Genomic DNA, 19936 nt, shown 5'->3' with positions numbered 1-19936 from the left:
TGTTCCAAGCCACTCCACATCTGGCCTTCCTGTTCCCAGTTGCCCAAGGTTACAGACTTCACCCTAGGAGGTGACTTTTCCACTCAGCAGCTAGGGAATTTGCATACCTCCCATGTAATTACCTGAGTTTATATTACTGAGACTGACTGCAGTTCAAGATGGAGAAAACTTTCTGGTAACATGAATAATGGACTTCTGTCTTTCTTTCATTCTCTTAGGCCTTCGCCGGGTTCTGGGGAGCTGTTCGTGGTGCGGGCACAACAATGGAGGCCCCATGCGGCCTCCAAAAATATGTATAACTATATCTTAAAAACAACACTGAAAAAAAAACCTGGCTGAATACAGGTCCCCAAGGAACACCTCTGTGCCAGACTTTTGAGGAATTACATGGAATGGGAAGTGGCCAAAGGACGTAGAGCAAACAAAGAAATATTCTGGAATATACCAGAAATACGTATATAAATGCTTTTCAATTCATTTACATGGGGGACATGACAGTTTATTAGCAGCTACTGGGATTTCTTAAAAGTCTAGTTACATGTGACAGATAAAAGTGAAGTAAACAGACTTTGATTTCAGTATATTAACCATGAACAGAAACAAAGCACACGCATGCATGCACAAACACATACACACAGGCATACACACTTAACACCCAAATGAAGACGACATGATAGGTACCTGGATGTATAACTCAAAAGGAATTTTGCAAAAATAAGCTGGGTAGATTTGGGGATAGCTTTTTTTTCCTGGAGCCAATAATCACAGAAGACGTATATTTGCAAAAAAATTGTATTTTAGAATCTTCAGACATAAGTCATTTTCATGAGAAACTGATTTTTAAAAAATCTTTTTCATTGTCAGGTTATCAAACCTGATAAAAAATAATCATATATGAAGCCATGAATCAGAATCAGGCACACAGCAAAGGCATCTGTGTGGCTTTCTCATACTGCCCTGAGCAGAGCTAACAATCCAAATCACAGAATTCCTCCAAGTTGCTCTGTTACCATATTGAAGACTTTCAGTCAAACACATAAGATTGCTGAAATGAAGAAATATTTCCAGTGTAAACTGGAAAGAAATTGTAAATCAAGGATTTAGTCTCCTCAGCTTCGTTCTCAAAGTGGTGATTGTTTTTCCGAGCTGTAAGACAAAACAACGTTCATTTGTAAAGACTGGTGGACAAGCTCTCAAGAGACTATTTCTTCTTCCTGAGATTGGAATTACTCATTGGGGAAGCACGGGCAAGAAGAGAAACGGCTCAGAGAAATACCTCCCCATATAACAGTGCCAATGTGAGCACAGTCGCTATTGTCATAGTAGCTAATTCACCCCTAATTTAGGCTAACCGTGCACAAAACTTGTCACAGGCCTGGGATGAAAGTAGAGTCAGGACACGGACCCATCGGAGAAGAAGCACAGCCTAGCAGACGTGGAGAATTACATGGTGGACCATCTTCACAGTACATCTGCACTGAGGTGGTAGATGAGTTCAGGGGCAGAGAAACTAAAGGGGATGCCAGGGGAGGAAACAAGGCAGGAGTTTTCAACCTAGAAGGCCAATGAGAAGTCTGTCCATGGGTGAGAACTAATTTTTGAGACGCAAGTCAAAGTAAAGGCCTCTGCTCTTCTGATGAAGAAGGTTGGGGCATACAGACCCAACTATCACAAAATGAGCAAAAGCTCTTCTGCCTTCTGCCACTAACTCATTCCACCCATAGGGCAAATGTTGTTCAGGACCAACACTGCGTATGGGATGGCTTTGAGGTTTAAACCTCATTTTGATTTTTTTTTCAGGAATTCCTCCATTCAACTATTCATAATTTTAAACACAAATATAACAGGAGGAGGGTGGCTTCCTGATATGGGCAAGAAGGTAGACCAGAAACATAAGGCGAGGTGAAGCTAAGATATACTCTAGGCTCATCATGTCTTCAACTAGCCACAGCTCACCTAAATGATGCTCTGTCCCTTGCATACTGTTTCTTCCACTCACGCCCAGTTCCCTCAGCTACGAGTACCTACACTCAAACTCTCTACTCAACCACAGGAATAAACAGCATGGAGTTCTGTTGTCAGTAGCAGACAGGCAACAGTCAGTAACTTTTCCCCGGTATCTCAGTGCTACAGACCAATAATCATAAACACGCTGTGGTAGAACATAATTCAATTTATGTCATTGTCTTGAGAAATATAATGATCAGAGGTTGTTATAATTGCATCACTGTTCCTGAAAATCAAAACTGAAAGTACTCAAGGAGAAAGAAGAAAGACTTCCACATCCACATTTTTTTTTCAAGACAGGGTTTCTCTTTGAAATAGCCTTAGCTGTCCTGACTCTCTTCATAGACCAAGCTGGCCTGAAACTCATAGAGATCTGCCTGCCTCTGCTTTCTGAGTGTTAGGATTAAAAGCATGTGCCACCACACTTGACTAGGAACTACACATTCTTTATATCACTGTTCAAGAACTCAGCCCAGCGGCTCATGGATAACTCTGTTAAATACTTGTTCTGATTTTTCTTGAATATCTATCTCAATTTCAAGGTTTTACCACTGTCTAGTAATTTTCAGTTAAATCTAACGACCTTATAGAATATTTATAGAATAAAAAAAGTAGACAGGAGCCAAGGCAAGGATATACACTTTCCCACAAAAGTCGTAACGGAGTGATGAATTAATCATATGCCCATATATTACCTTCAGAAACAAAAAATTCTGCTAAGTAAAATGAAGTCTTCACAGCATTTGGTGCATGAGAAATGCCATCCAGTCTCTTCCACTCAAATGGTGGTTTCTCAGGATGCCACTGGACAGCATATATTGGATACTTATATCCTGGATGGAGAATATAGATTAGTAAACAAAAAGAATGTTTAATGACAACACGGTCCATTGTTTCATGCCATGCATGTGTTACATAAAACATGTTACAACTCATCAAAATTGAAAAACATAAAGGTTGTAAATATTCTCTCACACAAAGAACTGCTCATAGGTTTAAAATACCCAATAATGGATCTCATCCACATGACTCTTAAAATTTGAATTTGACCTACACTTCCCAGAAATCAGAGTAAAGTCTGTCCTGGGAATACATTCCAGAACAACAGCCAAGTGAGTAGTTTCTGTTGTGTGGATCAAACTAGGAACACACCCAGACCAACTTCTTCCACTGATCTATAGCTTCAGGCCTTAGGACATACTCAGTTGGTGACACACATTTCTGCCTCTTTTCATACACGCTTTCCTCCATAATGACTTCTGAACAATGAAAACTAATCATCCAGGCCCCAGCCTACTGAATGAATGATTTGTGATTTATTTGTTAAAATAAATGTTAATACTTTAAAAACATTTGTACTCTTTGTGATTATAATTTAGTTACTTTTAGAAATCAGTATATATACTGACTGGCTAGAACTTAGAAAGTTGAATATATTACTCCCTTATTTTTCTCACATCCTATAAAAGTTGTGCAATGATTTAGAGAAGTGGATATATACGCCTCTGAAAATGAACAAGTCTATTCTCATTCACATGTGTTTCTCCTCATCTTAATAGAAAGCACCCCACCCATCCATGTTTTAGAATGGAGACCACGAATGCTCCCAGAAAGTGCTGGGAGAACACAGGGAGAGAGTTCTCTTCACACCCCACTCAGTAGCTTTTCCACTTGCACACCAGCTTGCCAGAAGCAAACACTTCATCCTGGTCTTATTGGAGCCCACAGGATGCAAAGTCACCCAGCCAGCAGCTCCTCTCCTCCCTCTGCCTCCCTCTCCCTCCCATGCTACAGCATTGTCTTTCTGCAGCCTGGGATGGCCCACAGGCAAAAGCATGGCAGAGGATAAAAAGGCCGAAGTGAGGATTTATCTGACAATCACACACACACAGGCATACAGATGCTAATGTTCAGAAGCAAGTAAGGCTTACTCTTCAGAAAACTGTTCTTAAAAGACCAATGGCATTTCTTTACAGCTCAAGAAATTATAATCTGAATCACTGGTTTAGAACAAGATCACCAGGAGTGAAAAGAAAATATACAAGTAGCAGAGCATCAAGGGTTTCTAATGCACATAAATTATATGTGCCCCCAACATGTAAGTATTTTGTGTGTGTATATGTGTGTGTGTATATATATATGTGTGTGTGTGTGTGTGTGTGTGTACACATGTATAAAATTATCATGCTTTCAAATTTTTACATGATAACATAGTCAGAAAAACCAACAAAGAACCAAAATCTCCAGCTTCCACCCCATACAGTTGCTTGAGGAGTCATTCCTCCATCACCTCCAGTTTCCCCCAAGCCCTATAAAAAGGAGAGTGAGACAAAACTCCAGCTCTCAACAGGCTCCAGCCGAGAGAGACAGCTGGAGCTTGAACAAATTCAGGCAAAAAGCAACATCCCCAAGAAACATGAAGCAAACATACAAAGACAGATGAAGGCTTCTCAGAGATGACACATGTAGCTTGAGTCTTTCAATGCAGTTGAGAGCTCACCAGAACACATGAGGGACATGAGAGAAGAGAGAGGTGACAAGCACTGCTCTGTGGAGGTCAGCAATGAGCTGCACACATCTCAAAGGAACAGTCTGCAGGGGAAGCGGCAGAGAGCACAGATTATAATGATCAGGTAACTGTAGCCGTTCCCTCCACTGCTGAAGAGCTACTGAGTTTTGTTTGGGCAGCACAATCAGATTGGTTTCTATGTGAGAGTCTGTCTGGAGGGTGGCTGTATGGGCAGGTAGGAGGGAACTAGGTGGCGAGAAGAAAGCATGCACAAGTTAGACCTGGGACAAAAGAATTGGTATAAGGCTTTTAGAAGTAGATAATAAGGCAGGAAAGCCAACTAGATTGCAGGTTTCTACTGCAGGGTATTCTGGAGGTGGTGCCTAGCAACTTGGTACAAAGATAACTTTACTTCATCCTGGGTTGACCAGCATCTCTCAGAATTTCCTGCATAAATATTTCTTCCCACCTCACTAATTTGACCAGTGCACTGTGGTTTAGGAGTGTTTCCCAGATTCGATTGTTGGAAAGTTAATTCCAAAATCATGTTAGTGATACATCGAGGTGAGACCTCTAGAAATTCAGATTAGAAGAAGCTGGAGGGTGAGGTCATGACGATATCAGTACCTCTGTAAGAAGGAAAACTGACCAAGCATCCCTTTTCTGCTTTGTCATGTGACACTCAGTGATGCTATATATAGCCAGAAGGTACGCATAAGATGCTAACACCATGTTCAAGGACCCATCAACCCCCAGAACACTTAGATAGTTGAATCTTTATTTTTGAATGATCAAGCCTCAGAGACTCAGTTACAGCAACATAAAAAAAACTAGGTCACAGTCTCCAAATACCAATCACTATTCCCACTTTATGACGGTTTACTCCTCTCTAGGTCTGACCTCTCAGGTTGCTCTCTCCAGCTTCATCAAATCCAAGAGTCTAACTGACAAAGGAGCAGAGAAAGTATCTTCTGTCTCTGGGTCCCTTCCTGCATCCAGCTCCTCCTCCTCCATCACCCTTTACTCCTAGATGATCCCATCTAAGTTTACAGCCATCCAGTTATGGATGTTCTGAGAGACAGAACACAAAGTCTGTAAAAGGACCTCTCTTGGGGATCCTGAGGGAATCATTTATTTGAATAAATGTGAAAACAATATGTTTTCTTATCATCCATCACAAGCACTGAAACATCAAGTGGGGCTGATACTTGCAAATCCCCTCTTCTGTGCAGTAATTACTGTAATAACTTTTCCCCTCCTTAATGTTCCCTTCAAATTACCTGCAAGAGATAGAGAGCTGCCTTTGCATCATTCTGAGAGATCATAGAAATGAAAACTTCATGGAACTATGACATGAAGCACACTGACACACGCCTGTGATCAGAGACCAGCAAGCCCAAACAGGATGACTGCTACAGGCTATGGGAAATGAGTTTCTAGGCTTGTACTGCAGAAGGAAACTGTCTCAAAACACAAACAAAATGTGAGATATATTTCATTGTGCTTTTTTTGTTTGTTTTTTACCTCAAAATGGATTTGAAAGGCCACTCAGAATGAGGGGCCTAGGCGCATGCAGTGATTGGAATGACTGCATAGCATTCCGTTACGACTCCTTCCTTGGACTGTGAGGCACATGGCTTCATAGGAGCAATTATATGTACATTTCTGGGTTCACGGAAAGGTTTCCTTGAAGTGGTTTTACTGGTATTGTTTTCAGTTTTACTTTGCTTTGGGATTTTGAGACAGTCTTATTATGCAGTCCTGGCCTAATTTGTCTCAGCCTCCCAAGTGTTAAAATTAAGGGTGTGTGCCACCACATGCAGCTTTGCCATGGCAGTTTTAAATATTTGGACTGCGGGTTAGCTTTACTAAGAAAATGCAAAGTGCTACAAGGCGCTCTCACCGTGACTTGGCTGCATGAATGTGCCCAGTGCCATTTGTCCTCAGTCTTAACTCGGCCAGTCCTGATGTAAAGTGGGTCCCTTGTGTGTTTCCACTGCGTTCCACTAGTTAGTGATCACACTGACAACTCCCCCTTCCTGCCATAAATGGACAACACACAGGTGTCCGTTCTCCAGGGCATCGAGTCGGAGCTCCTAGCTATCTATAAAAAGTCACTATTTAAATCTTTACTAATATAAAGGCTATTATTTAAATCTTTATTAATTCTTCTGAGATAAACATGGACTGTTTGGCAACTATATGCATTATAAATATATATTTTCACACCCCCCTTCTTAATATAACTTACTAATTCGGCTGAATTCCTCATAACTTTTCAGCTATGAATTATGCTTTAATGTTTTGAAAACTTTCCTTACCCAAGATCACAGACTTTCTCCTTTATTTCTCTAAGGCCTTTCTTTACCTTCCCAGTTAGGTCTTTTATCCACTTGAGTGTCTCCTTTAAAATGGAAAAAGATAGTCTCTGCCCCTCCCCCTCCTCCCAGAGCTCACACTGAGGCTGGAATACCTGTCCCCTGGGCTGCCACATTGTCAGCCACCTAGGATTCGGAACGTTTCTTTTACCTCTCCCTTCTATGCCAGTCTATTCTTGCTGTGTGTTAGGATTAACCTCTCTTCTGAGATGCCATTTGAACTTCTTCCATTGGCACTAAGAAAATGTAGCTCCTTTGAAGCCTCTTTTATGCTTCCCCAGCCTCCAAAGACAGGGTTTCTTTGTGTAGCTCTGTCTGTCCTGGAACTCAGGAGAGTTCAGTCTGCCTGGTTCTACCTCCATCCTATCTAGCCATAAACATTTATTTTCAAATATTCCTTATTTTTTATAGCTTAAGATATTCTATTAAGTGTCATAACTCTCAGCAGCTAACTGCTGTTCCTCCACATTCGCAGTGGGGATACCTTGCTTCCTTATGTGTCACCTGAGACCTGAGCCACTCAAATCATCACGCGTCACCCAAAGAAATGCCCTGAAGCAGAGAAAGCGGGATGCCTGCCCTTTCCTCCACAGGCACTCTGATTTGCTACCGCCTTTTCATGTACGTAGCAAACACAGGTAAATGTTCAACCTGCCCTCTGTCTACACCCTCAGCTAGGAACATGTAGACACCAGGCCACTCTGTCACTATGAGGGCTTAAGGCTCGCTCACGCCACCATCCTCGCCCTATGTCCTTAGCATGCTCAGGCAAGCAATTCTTCTCCAAGTTCCACGGTCAGGATCCCACGTGGCTTTGAGCTTCGCCTTGCGTGGCAAGTCCAACCTGCAGACCCGTTCCATGGTGTCCTTCCCACATGTGGGCTTTCTCTCTCACAGGGAACCAACAATAACATAGAATACCTCAGAACTTCAGGCTTCAATGTGCTGACTTTTTTGTCTCCTAGCTAACCTACTTAGTTAGAAAGACATTTTCCTTCATCAACCCCACTTTCAGAATGTCTCACCAAAAAGTATTCAAGGCGCTTAGTCTGTGATAACTCTAGAAAGGGAGTGGTTTTATCACTTGTTCCTCAGATTTCTTATTCACTATCACACCAGTTCACACAACTACCCAAGTAAGCCTGCACTGATTTAGAATGTGAACAGAATGTCTTCTGTTTGCAAAAATAACCCTGCTTCTGTGAGCTCCAAAATGACATGACACCACTAACAAGAAAAGAGGTCTATAAGGTTAAAATGAGAAAAACCAAGTTTAGTTGCTCCATGGCTGCACGTACCTTCCATGGTTGAAATGAACGAAATATGGCCATCTGTATTGACTGTTAGTATCTTGAAAAAATTCTTCAACTTTTTGTTTTCTGTAAAGTTCTAAAAGATAAAGATAAAGCAGAGGGTTTGACTCTGTAGTTATGCTAATTGGATTGATCTCATTAGGAGATACTGTATGAGTAGTCTTGTGGTACCTTCACAGAGAGGCTCCATTTGTGAAAATTCGCCGTCAGATCTTCTGATGCTAATGCTTTTAATAACTCAGGAGGAAAATTTCGGAACATTCTGCTCTGACTTGCATCTAAAATAATTTAAGCACACACACAAAAAAAAAAAAATGACTTCAGCACACGAGAAAATGAATAAAAATTAAAGTCCACTAAGTCACTTACCTTTGGGCAAACAGCAGCCATTATTAAGATAAGCATTATGGGTAAATGGGGAGCAGAGCATGTTTCCACAGTTTCTACATGTTGCCTGTAGTCAGGCAAAGGCATGTCTGAGATGGAGGCAAATAAGATACTCTCCGGATGTAATTACCTCCTTTAGATTTTTTAATAGAATGATCAAACCTCATTCTAAATATGTGTTTATACCCAAACGCTAGCTCCTCCTAGTCAGAAAATTTGTTCTTTGCAATGAATGACAGTGACTGTCGACTCATGAGTTATGAAAGTGATAAGACAGACATTTGAATGCTCAGTCCTAAAGAGAACATTCATATCACTTTAACTGAAGCTCAAGGAACGCAGAGGAAAGAGGGAAAGGATGTAAAAATCGAAAAACAGGAAATGTGAAATGCTTTTCAAAACCCATGGTCACACAGAGAGACCCGGTTAAGATCACTGAGTCACAAATCACAAATAAAAAAGACATAGATGAAAAGAGGTACGTGTTGGGGGGATGTCAATGAGGAAGAGGGAGAAAATGGAGATAGGAGAGGGTGTGAGTGAGAACTAACGTTCGTTATATCCATGTATGAGACTGACAAAGAATACATTTAATCAAGTGAAGCAAGATTAACTATGCCAACAAAGAAGAAAGGAACATTAACTAAGTTAAAGGACGGATCTATGCTGCAACAGATGAAGGGAGCAGTGTCTCATGGATCACCTCAGAATGGGTTCTTATTACCATAAAGATTAGCCACGTGACCAGAGGGTTTGAAGCAGCTCAACCTCTGGGAATAGAAGTGGCCCAGGAGTACTGTAGTCAGGTACACAACCTGGAATATCAACAGAGGAAGGAAAACCCAATCCTGATGTTTCCAAGGCTCAGGTGCTAAGTCAGGCCTCTCAATCTCGCTAACAAGTGAGCACCTTGAATAACTGCCTTGTTGTAGAAACTGCAACCCCAAAAGCCTGACCTCAAATAAGTACTTCCCATAAGGTTCTCTCAGTGACTGGGAAAACAAGGCTTCTGAAGGTCTGGACTATCCTACCAATTCTATAATGATCACTATTCTTCCCTCCCAGAATCCTTAATGAGAGCATCAACACTTGGCAACACTTAATTATGATGATCCAGACTTTATACGGAACTTAGTTTAGATGTCTAAGACCTTCTTAAGCTATTGAAATTTCCTGAGTGAGAGAACTGTATTATGATAATGAGGTGATTCACTGTTAACCCTTACATTACCTCAGAACGAGCTGACTACCAGAAAGACTAATCATGTGATTAGAGGACTTTGAAGCAGCCCAGCCTCAGGAAGAGGAAGAGCCACAGAAGACGGAGTTCAGCCAAATGAGCAAAGACTCAATCGTGCGTTGCAAGAAAATGCCAATCAAAACTCTGAAACTCTAGGAACCCAACTTCATGGAATCTCGAAGATGGTGGGCAAACACAAGGTTTTGCTTGCTTGCTTGCTTGCTTGCTTGCTTTTGAGCTCTCAGAACTTTTCTAGTGAATTATAAAACATGACAGCCATGTCACGGGTATCCGAAAAGGTGCTACAGCTAGCAAAAAAGTTGGTGGGACCAGGTGACTTGCCTTCAGTTATACACAAATACAGTAGTCTCATTGAGCATCAAGCCCTTTAATTTGTGAAGCCTTATTAGTTCCAAGTGTTTAGTGCGAGAATAAAACTGTAATATAAAACACTCAAGAGAGAAACAACATGTGTAGACAGAGAAAATACTGGGTTGGTAGCAATAACACCTGATATTTACAAGATCTGTATTTAAAGTACTACGCATACAAACTGAAAATCATCTTGATTAATTCCCAGAAAGCATTCCCAGAGGTAAAAACTTTTATAATGAAAAACTAAGAGACAGAATGATTCTCCAAGACAAAAGTGAGAGAGCTAGAACTCAAAGCCTAAACTGGTTTCTGAATTCTTATCACATGATCCTGAGACCAGGATAACACAAATCAAACACAGATATTAACAAACACTAGATCAAACACAAATACTCTTATCCTCGCAAATGAATAACAAGTTCACTCGTAGTTTAGGTCTTCGAATAACTCTAAGACTAAGGCTGCTCCTGTCTTGATATGCAGTATTTACTAATGCTGTTGAGGAATATTTTGGAAAGAGTTGGTGCTTTTTCTTACGTGTAGTGAAGTTCAGGGGCAATTTCTTTGACTTTGTGTTTGTATTCGTTAGTAAGTATTCTTCGCTAACCAGGACAGAAAGTTCCTCCAGTCCAAGGCATGTTCCCCACACAGGAAAATAGTCTCCATTACTATAAGCCTTTGGGAGAATGAAAGAGAAAAGTATGTTGATTCAAACTTTAAATAACACACACACACACACACACACACACACACACACACACACACACACACAAAATATTTGCCATTTCTGCTACACAGTTTTCTCCAGAATTTTCTGGGATTCATTAGTAGGCTACCACTTAATCTGTATTCAGAAAAACTCCCAGGCAGGATGGGAAAAGGAGAGTTGTGGGTATACTATGTCTTGACCCAAAGACCTAGGAATTATTTAATTTAACTATTAAAAGTTATTAAGCAAGTGTATTCAAAATAAGTAGTTATTGAGGAAAAAAAAAATAAAAGGGAGACTGGCAAGATCTGAGTGCCAGCAACAATAAATGCAAACTGCTGGCAAGATTGCAGGGGTGAAACAGGGACCGAAAAAGCTATGGTGGGCCGAGGTAAAGCATGGCATAGTAGCTAGGCACTGGGCATGGTAAACAGACAAGACCTCATGTGAGCTTAAGTGTCCTGAAGAAGCCACACCTGTCTGAAAGCGTCTATGGCAGACTAGAACTTTGTACCCATGAAGTGACATCATGCTATACAGTCAGAGCCTGAATTATCTCGAAATATCTTTAGTCTGTTTAATAGCCCTTCACTACCGACCTCTGTGTCTGACCTGACATGTTTATCACGATTCGATACAACTTTCGAGATGTATTGCTGGGCTTAGCAAATTTCTGGCTTCCCTCAACCCCAAAACTCAGTATTTTGTACAGAAGCACTTGAAAGTCACATAAGAAATCTGTCCACAGTACTGTAGTGTGTCAGATGGTGTTCTCATCCACCTGTTAAAGTGGTTTTTGAGACTTCCTTTTGTTCTGTGACGCCTGTCTCTCACTTGGATTTGGCTCGGAATAAAAGCTCACTGGGAATACCTGTTGTCTGGTGTCGGTGGGCAGCTGGGAGGATGAGGCTAGACGGGGAACTGAAAAGAGGGGACTTAGTATCGTAGGAATGATGTCCACGCAGAACAGGCCAGAGGGAGGCACTAGCTTTTCTCAGCTATGAGGGTAAAATCCCCAAATCACACTGACACACAAAACCGCACTGGGTAAACATCTGACTCCCGGACAGCAGGGTTCTGGCTATTACTAAGGCTGGAGTAACTACAAAGAAATCAATACTGAACACTTGAAAAGAGAGAGCTGTCCCTGTGGAGACAGACAAACCCATCTGGACTGATGAGCAATAAGGAGACATTTACCTTTAGAGACTTGTTGAAAAATATTTTGGCCACACGGGCATAACCTGAATGTGTTAGGTTGGCACCTCCTCCAGGAAAGAGGACTCTGAAACAAGATCAGATAAGATGTACTTTCCCCCACTCACCAAGTAAATAACATTCCTCACTTAAAGAAATTTTTATTATATAACTGGTAGATATATATACACACACTCATGTATACATACATAATATTCTTAATTCCAGTCATTCAAAAACTACTGTGGTTAAGAATCTTGCACATATTCCCTCTTCAATAAAACATTTTTTTACAAGTTCATTGAAGGAAATATAACATAAACAAATCAAAGGCCAAAAGGGGGAGGGGGAGAAGGACCAAAGAGTATGAAGAGACAAAACTTGCAAGTGTAGCTGGCTTTTTAAGGTGATCAGTTTGGCCAATTGTAAATAAACACCCATTTTAACTCCAAAATAATGTATGAAATGAAAAAGCAGATAATAATCATAATTATTTCTATTAGAATTAAGTATCTACACAGTCCTGATATTTCTTAAGTAATAAACACAATATTAGAAATCCTGAAAAATCAACAGAATTATCATTCTAGAAAACTCTAGAAAATGTCACAAATCGTGTGTGTGTGTGTGTGTGTGTGTGTGTGTGTGTGTGTGTAGGCACACATGATCTCCCTTCCCTTTTCATAGGCACGTGACAAGCACATCTTAAGCTATCTTACCAGCCAGAGGCTATTTTTCATTAAGAAAATACACCATGATTCTTCTATGAATCAGGCTTTGTGCAAGCCTGAGACAAGGTTAGTTTCCATTAGCAGGAAATTCAGTCTAATGGAAAAGGTTTAAACGTCTGTCTGCTAGAACAGTTGTCACAGGCCACAGCAGAAAACCATGTGTGACTGAAGGAGACCAATTAACAGGTCTTTCGCCAATTAACTCAGTATTTTAAACGCTTGTTTCTTCTCCCCTATGAACAGAGCATTAGCAAGTGTCCTCACTTCTGCCAACTTGATTCTTGATTTCTATAGTTAATTGTATTTTAAGTTAAGAGCAATAAAGGGTGTTTTCTTTTTCATGTGATTTCCAGTCTTGTTCTGTGTTCTAACTACTCAAATATTTTACGGGAAAGCAGAGAAGAAATTATTTTCTAAGTTTGATTTGAATGGCCTCTGAAAGATAAGCAATCTGTAACTTCAGACCTAGGACTTGAAAATTTCAAAGTATTTAAACAAATATTAAATATTTAATTTCAAACTTTTTTAAACAAAGATTAGGTTAAAAATAGTGATCCTATCGTATAGCAATTACATATTTCCTATCTTGCTTCCTATTCCGTACCTGGACTGAACCAAAAAGAGCCTCACACAAATGAGGCTCTACCACTGCGCTACACTCTCGGCTCTCTTTCTTCTTGTCTTTCTCAGGCTGGTGAACTGTCTGCTCTCTTCCCTCCACCTCATAAGGACCTGGAATTGTAGTACATGCTTGAACACCCAGATTTTGCCTGGCCTCTCATTGTGGGGTTTTACATCTGCCCTCAAAACATTTCAACAAACACACTTGGAAAATGATCATCAGACAACTTTTAAGAAAACTCTATAGAAACACAGAATACTTATATGTAAATTTTGCAAAACTTTGTTATGAACACACAAACACATTGTATTAAGACTTGATGCAAGACGAAGCCTACTTACCCATTAATAGATTTAAAAATTGATTCATAGTTTTCATCATTAAGATCGGTTCTGAAAACAAGAAAAAAAATTTTTTACAAAAAAAATTATCTCTGAAGCTTAATGAAAAGGTTAACATTCAATAGAAGCAACCACAATATTTTTAAACATTAAATGAAAAATAAGTTGTTTGTGGTACTGCATATTGAACCCAAGACTTTGTATACACAGGGCAAATGGTACAACACTTCCGCCTAAATATCAGACAGTATTACATCTCTACCTTAGAGGTATTCTTGGTAAACTATGAAAATCACAAAACTCTACCATGTTTGGCTAATCAGAATTCCCCTCCCATAGATCACACCATTTCTACAGGGCCACATGATTCCAATTTCAAGCAGTAAGTGCCAAAATGAACGTTGAAGTCAAAGCTGGAGTTTAGCCTACAGGCTGTCAGTCAGGGTTTCAGCATCTTGTCATGGTTGCTAATATCCCACATGTCTTTTGGTTTCAAAACTCCCCAGGTTTCCAACTGCCCATCACTCCCACTCAGTGTGTCCTCAGCAACCCCGATGTGATGAGTGATTCTCTTCACTGATTTTTAAGGACAACTCACAACGGTGGCTCAGGGTCACTCTCTGTTTCACACCCAGAACTTTCCAGTAGCCTCTGATCTGGGCTGCCCACTGGTGGCTCTGCAGTGTCTCACCCCCATTCACACTACAAACTTAAAAAAGCTTGCATCATCATAACTCTGAGACACTGTGCGACATACTCTCACGATCTCTTCCTTGGGTCTAAAACTTGTGTATATGTTTTCACATGAGATTAGATTACTACTAACAAATTAAATACTAATTGTACAGGTGTACAGCATTCATCAAATGTGAAAGGTGAACGAAGGCAGTCCTTATGAATCTCAACATGAAGACAACCTTTCATCTCTAAATTGTATTTACATTTGATTATACATCTCATACAGAGTACAAGAAAGTCCGCAGTTATTTGCAGAATAGGTTATAATAGTTGTGTTTTGTTCTGAAATTTTCATAATTGATTATATGAGAGTTCTGGGAGATTCTTGTGCACTAATTTTAGCTGACAATGTAAGTGCTTAAATGATTCTTGTTTATTATCTCTTTTCAGGTGAAAACGTGTGGTGAAATCAATCCCTCCCAACTAAAAATATGAGACTAATCATATCATTGTTACTGAGCCATATAATTATAAAATAAATGAAGCACCTTTATAAAGGTTTTATTAAATTTAGTGTGTGTGTGTGTGTGTGTGTGTGTGTGTGTGTGTGTGTGTGTGTTGTGTCCCAAAGAGCTAAAATTACAAGTGGTTGTGAGCTGCTCTTCAGGGGTTGCAGGGAGTCAAACTTTGGTCCTGTCAAAGAACATCCAGTGCACCTAACCACTGAGCCATGTCTCTGACCCCAAATGTAACACATTTAAACCTGCAACAACCTATCATGTACACTGTAGCAACACACAGTCATTACTGACAAGCTTTTCCTAGATGTGAAATTACATTTACAGCAATCTTCTAAAATGTCTCTCTCATTCCTTGAAGGTTCCCCTATGCTAATAGTAGGTGAAAAGCTGGCGAAATTGGAGACTGTGTTAGGACTTGTATGGTATCCATGAGAAATGCCTTTTCTGGGGTAAAGGAAGCTATCGTATTTTTCTCAATAATAGACACATAGAATACTACCAATGACATTCCAGACACAGACAGCTTTATAAACAAGTTAGTGGGAGGCTGCAGGCTAACATCAGATGTAACAACACTCCTATTAATGATACAATCACAGGAAAGAAGAAGGCATTCATTTTAGAGACAAGAGACCAATTTTTACATCGCTGGTGCAAATCACTCAAGCATACCTTATAGGCATGACTCTTGCACCTGCAGACTCTATAAACTTCACATAGGATGCAGCAATGTAGTAGTTTCCCAACTCTGACAAGTTCCCCTTAGTGTCTTGCATTAAAACACCTAAATTTAAAACAACAAAAAAAGTGCTTTAGTTTGAAGCAAATTCTTTTATTTCTTACTCAGAAGTGAGTCACGGCACAGTACAAACGTCACTCTTTTGTCCATCCATGTATAGACAGACCTACAGTCCTGCATGTCTACACACAGAGGTTGGGAAAGAAGTGGCGAAGGATGACCTGAGTGACCTCCTACCATGCCATTAGTGTGGGATATACTCCATCTCAATCAGGGGCTTCTACCCCGCCTTTGATCAGTTCCAAGATAAAAGACATATTTGACCTTCCATTTATAATAAGCCTTTATCAGCACTAATGTTGGGAAAATATGTACCCTTTATGCTATTAGGATCCATTTTCCTATTGATTAACCCCAAGTTATAACTTACTATGTTTCATCTGGGTTGCTCTTAACTCTGTGGCTCTAATGAATTCTACCACCTGGAGTCTTCTCTCCACTTTCCTCTCCTCGTCCCCTCAAGTTTCTTCCCAGACCCCAAGTCCAGGAACCCCAAGCCTCATCCATTCCAATTCTGCCCAGGTATAGCCTATAGGCATCTTTATCAAGAATAACTTAGAGCGCAAGGCCACTTAGTGTCACTGAGGTCTACATGGGAGCTCTCTGTCTCTGGATGCAACCAGGCTTTAGGGGCCAGTATTTTAACATTACAATATCAGTATCAGACCAACCCACTATACACAATGAATATCTAAGAAGCTCCCACAGTAAGTTTATAATAGCCCCAATGTTTTTCATTCAACCTTAACCCTATTCATACACAACTCACTAAACGTATAAGGGTCAAATCCCTTTCCACACAAAGGCACAGTTGTATCCTCATCAGCAAAGCCACAGTATAAAACAAGTTTCATCCCCATCATTTTTATAACATCATAATATAAGCAACCAGTATTCTCCAAACCCATCCCAGACAATTAAAAAGGTCTCTTTCCTTGTTAAAGGAAGCCTGCTACTCCAGTGTTTCTGCAGAAATAAAGCTGACCCCACCATCATTCTCTCATTCAAAATTGTCTGCATTGCACACCAGACACTGAACTAGGTGTTGAGGACACGGTAATAAAGAAAGAGCTCTCCACCTGATAGGCTTTAATGCTAATGTATGGGAGAGGAAAGAGGTAAAGAGAAATAACAGAAATGTATTTTCAGGGATTATGATGGCTCATGCTGTGTTGAGACATCAAAGAAATACATGTTCCATACACAATGCCTGTCAAACAGGGTGGCGACTCTCTCTGGGAAAGCAGAACAAGACTTCAGAGAGGTGAGACAAGTTTTCCCTAGGAAGGTGAAGCGTGACAGGTAATCAAAGGTATCAGTGAGCTTAGGCAGTGAACCACACACCCGTATCTGAAAGCAGAGCAATTCAGAGCAAAGGGAACAGTACCAGCAAAGTTCGTGAACCAGCCTGTCACTCTGCAGGAAGTCTATCAGACTGAGAACGTGTAAGAGGAAACGGGAAGGCAACAGCTAATGAAACAAAGAATTACAGACACGCAGGGACCACCATGTCCCTTCCATACCTCAGTGTTTCTACCTTGTCTCTGTGACTTCGTGTCTCTGACCACTCATCTCTGATCTCCTCTTACCAGTGAAACCCAAATCTAGCACACTACTGACACATAACATTCATCAAAGCATGTCAGCATACACTTAGCATGTGCAAAGCCTGAGGTCCATCCCTAGCCTCCAAAAATAAAACAAGCAACAAACTTATCACGTCTGCTCATTGACTGTCTGCGCCTCTGCGAGTTAGGGTGTTACTTCAACTGTCTCAGTAGGACAGAACTCCTGTCATCCATATTAATCACATCTGTGTTCTGGGCTTCTTACAATAGTTGACATGAGTCACTACTGAGCATCAAGTGTCACAATGTATCTAGTAAGAATGTTTCTCTCCTATCAGATAAGATGATCTTCACAATGGAAAATGAAATTTGACCAAGAATAGAATACAAGCGTTATCATGGGGAAGAGTGATGAAAGTCAGGAGAAGAGGTGCCGCAAGGACGGCATGCAGAATCATGTGAACGTTCCACAACCACACCCCAGCCCATTCATCTTTCTTCTTGTTATTTTTTTTTTCTCATTCCTAGGCAAAGAGCTCAGATTGTATGCCCTGGTCTCAACATGTGTTCCCACCATATGGCGTTTACACTTTAGGGCATTTCACTTCTGTGGCTTCCTTGTCTTTGAATACTTTGTGTTTCTTACAATAATAACTTACCTATATTATGTGCTCAATTGACTATATTATATTAATTGATTGGGGAGGGGGTTTCGCTATGGCTTAGCAGAAGGTAAAGGCACTTGCTGCTGAGTCTGAGGACCTGAATTAGATCTCCAGGACCCATGTGGAGAAAGAGAACTGACTTCTGACGTTGTCTTTTGACCTCCATAGCTGTATGTGAAAAGCATGTACATGCATGTGTACACACACACACACACACACACACACACACACATACACACACACACACAAACTATAAATATAAAAGAAAAACATAACTGATCAGGTTAACCAAAAGCATACTTTTACTCTACTATCACATGAAATAACTTAGAGTTGCCTAAATTCTAAGAAACAAAATCTTGTAATCTTTTAATATTTTCCTATTCCCTAGATGGAAAAATGCAATTCACTACAAATGTTACACTGTTCAACTTGAAAACTCTAACCATCAATGGAAATAGCTTTGGAAGAAGGGTTCCAAATATTAATAAGCCAGCCATTTGAAAACCGGGCCACTCCTGATCACATAAAACAAGTTACTAGTTTCTGTTTAGTGTTCAACTTCAAGGAAGAAAAAAAAAAGACAAATGTCATATTTCTACATATGTCTAACCATAAATTTCTTTTGTCAAACCTTAACTACAGGCTGATCTCTCCTTGGTAGCTTTCAAATGTCTGACATGAATACAAACCAGTTTTAGCCTGGTTGAAAAATAAATATGACAGAAACAATCTCACGATTTGGTTGACATAAAATGGATATTTAAGTGTGTGTGTGTGTGTGTGTGTGTGTGTAGTATCTTCAAGTATGTCCTCGGGCAGGGAAACGTGCAGAATTTCTGACACTGCAAAGGCAGGGAAAACGGTAGTACCCATCACATTGAAGTCTGACTGACTCCTGTCACCAGTTAACACTCATTTTTCTCGGTTCTCTGCAATTTTCTTACTAACCCCCTTGAGCAACACTAGCAGTTCCTGGTTTTCATCGTATCCAAGGCACCTCTGCAGCCTCCCTATAATCTTAATTATCATTATGGAGTAAGAGAACAGGAATAGAGAGTGAGATCCTCTGGAAACTTCTTGAACTATGAAATTGACCGTTAGGTCAACCGAAGTGGAGTCTTCCCCGAGAAGCCCACAGCATGCTTTCTCCACTGCTTCATTTTTTAACTTGATCTCTTCTCTTCCTACTTTTGATAAATCCCAGCTCGGTTTCACACTCGCTGTCCTTAAAATTCTTTTCCACATGGAAACCTGAAATCCTAGGTTTGCCCCAACTGTGGTTCCTAAAAAATTACGGGACTGCCTCTAGCTGCTTCAAGTGCCAGGTAGTAGCGGGGAGCTGAGCCTTCATCCCGATCCCGATCCTGCAGACGCAGAGGTCTCAAGAAGGAAACCAGCACAAGGTCCCTCTGATGAGAAGCGCACGGACATTCTGGGTCTGCAAAAAGAGCGCCTTCCGGGCCACCGGTCCTCAACACCTGCCCCAAGCCTCCTTACCGATGATGGGCCTCTGGTTGGGTCTGGGCAGCTCGAGGTTTGCAAGCCCGCACAGCAGCAAACCCAACAGGCACAGCAGGCTGCCTAGGCTCGTCATCGCGATCGCCAGCGCGATCCGGCCTCAGGCGGCCACTTAAGAAGGTTGTGCCGCGCGGCGCGCGCACACGACGGGCCGGAGAGCGGCGCGGTCCCGCGGCCTGGGCAGTGCTCCGGGATCGAGGGCGCGCACAGCCGCGCCGCTCAGGCTTCTGGGAAGTGTAGGCCGGGCGCTCTCGCGGCGGCTCGGAGGCGAGGACCCGAGCGGAGATGGGCGGGGACGGGGCGGGGGGCGGGGCTGGCTGGGGGCGGGGCTCAAGGATCGTGGTGGTCGCAGCCTCATCGCCCTGCGCGCGACCC

At 41.2% G+C, this 19936-nt stretch overlaps 1 protein-coding gene across 1 annotated transcript; it reads right to left on the bottom strand.

Annotated features, from left to right (window-relative positions):
• Positions 1 to 847: 847 nt before the first annotated feature.
• On the bottom strand, positions 848 to 19655 carry GGH (gamma-glutamyl hydrolase). The gene is made up of 9 exons (XM_080938745.1): positions 19541 to 19655; positions 15681 to 15792; positions 13810 to 13860; positions 12119 to 12203; positions 10747 to 10885; positions 8379 to 8485; positions 8193 to 8283; positions 2703 to 2840; positions 848 to 1146 (listed from the first exon to the last, which is right to left on the bottom strand). Exons 1-9 carry the CDS (start codon positions 19635 to 19637, stop codon positions 1025 to 1027), a joined length of 942 nt encoding a protein of 313 aa, XP_080794871.1. The 5' UTR covers positions 19638 to 19655; the 3' UTR covers positions 848 to 1024.
• Between the last annotated feature and the right edge of the window lie 281 nt (positions 19656 to 19936).

This window comes from Micromys minutus (assembly GCF_963924665.1).
Source record: "Micromys minutus genome assembly, chromosome: 26".
Classification (NCBI taxonomy): Eukaryota; Metazoa; Chordata; class Mammalia; order Rodentia; family Muridae; genus Micromys; species Micromys minutus.
The sequence above is the reverse complement of the archived record's forward strand: the minus strand, read 5'-3'. Positions and strand labels throughout refer to the sequence as shown.

What these genes read in the sequence shown, in the direction of transcription:
- GGH (XM_080938745.1), bottom strand. Translation starts at nt 19,637, where the DNA reads ATGACGAGCCTAGGCAGCCTGCTGTGCCTGTTGGGTTTGCTGCTGTGC. An exon ending in GCCCCTGAACTTCACTACAC is followed by an intron (nt 8,486 to 10,746) that starts GTAAGAAAAAGC and finishes AAATTATTTTAG; the next exon opens with ATGCAAGTCAGAGCAGAATG. An exon ending in AATGGAGCCTCTCTGTGAAG is followed by an intron (nt 8,284 to 8,378) that starts GTACCACAAGAC and finishes TTTATCTTTTAG; the next exon opens with AACTTTACAGAAAACAAAAA.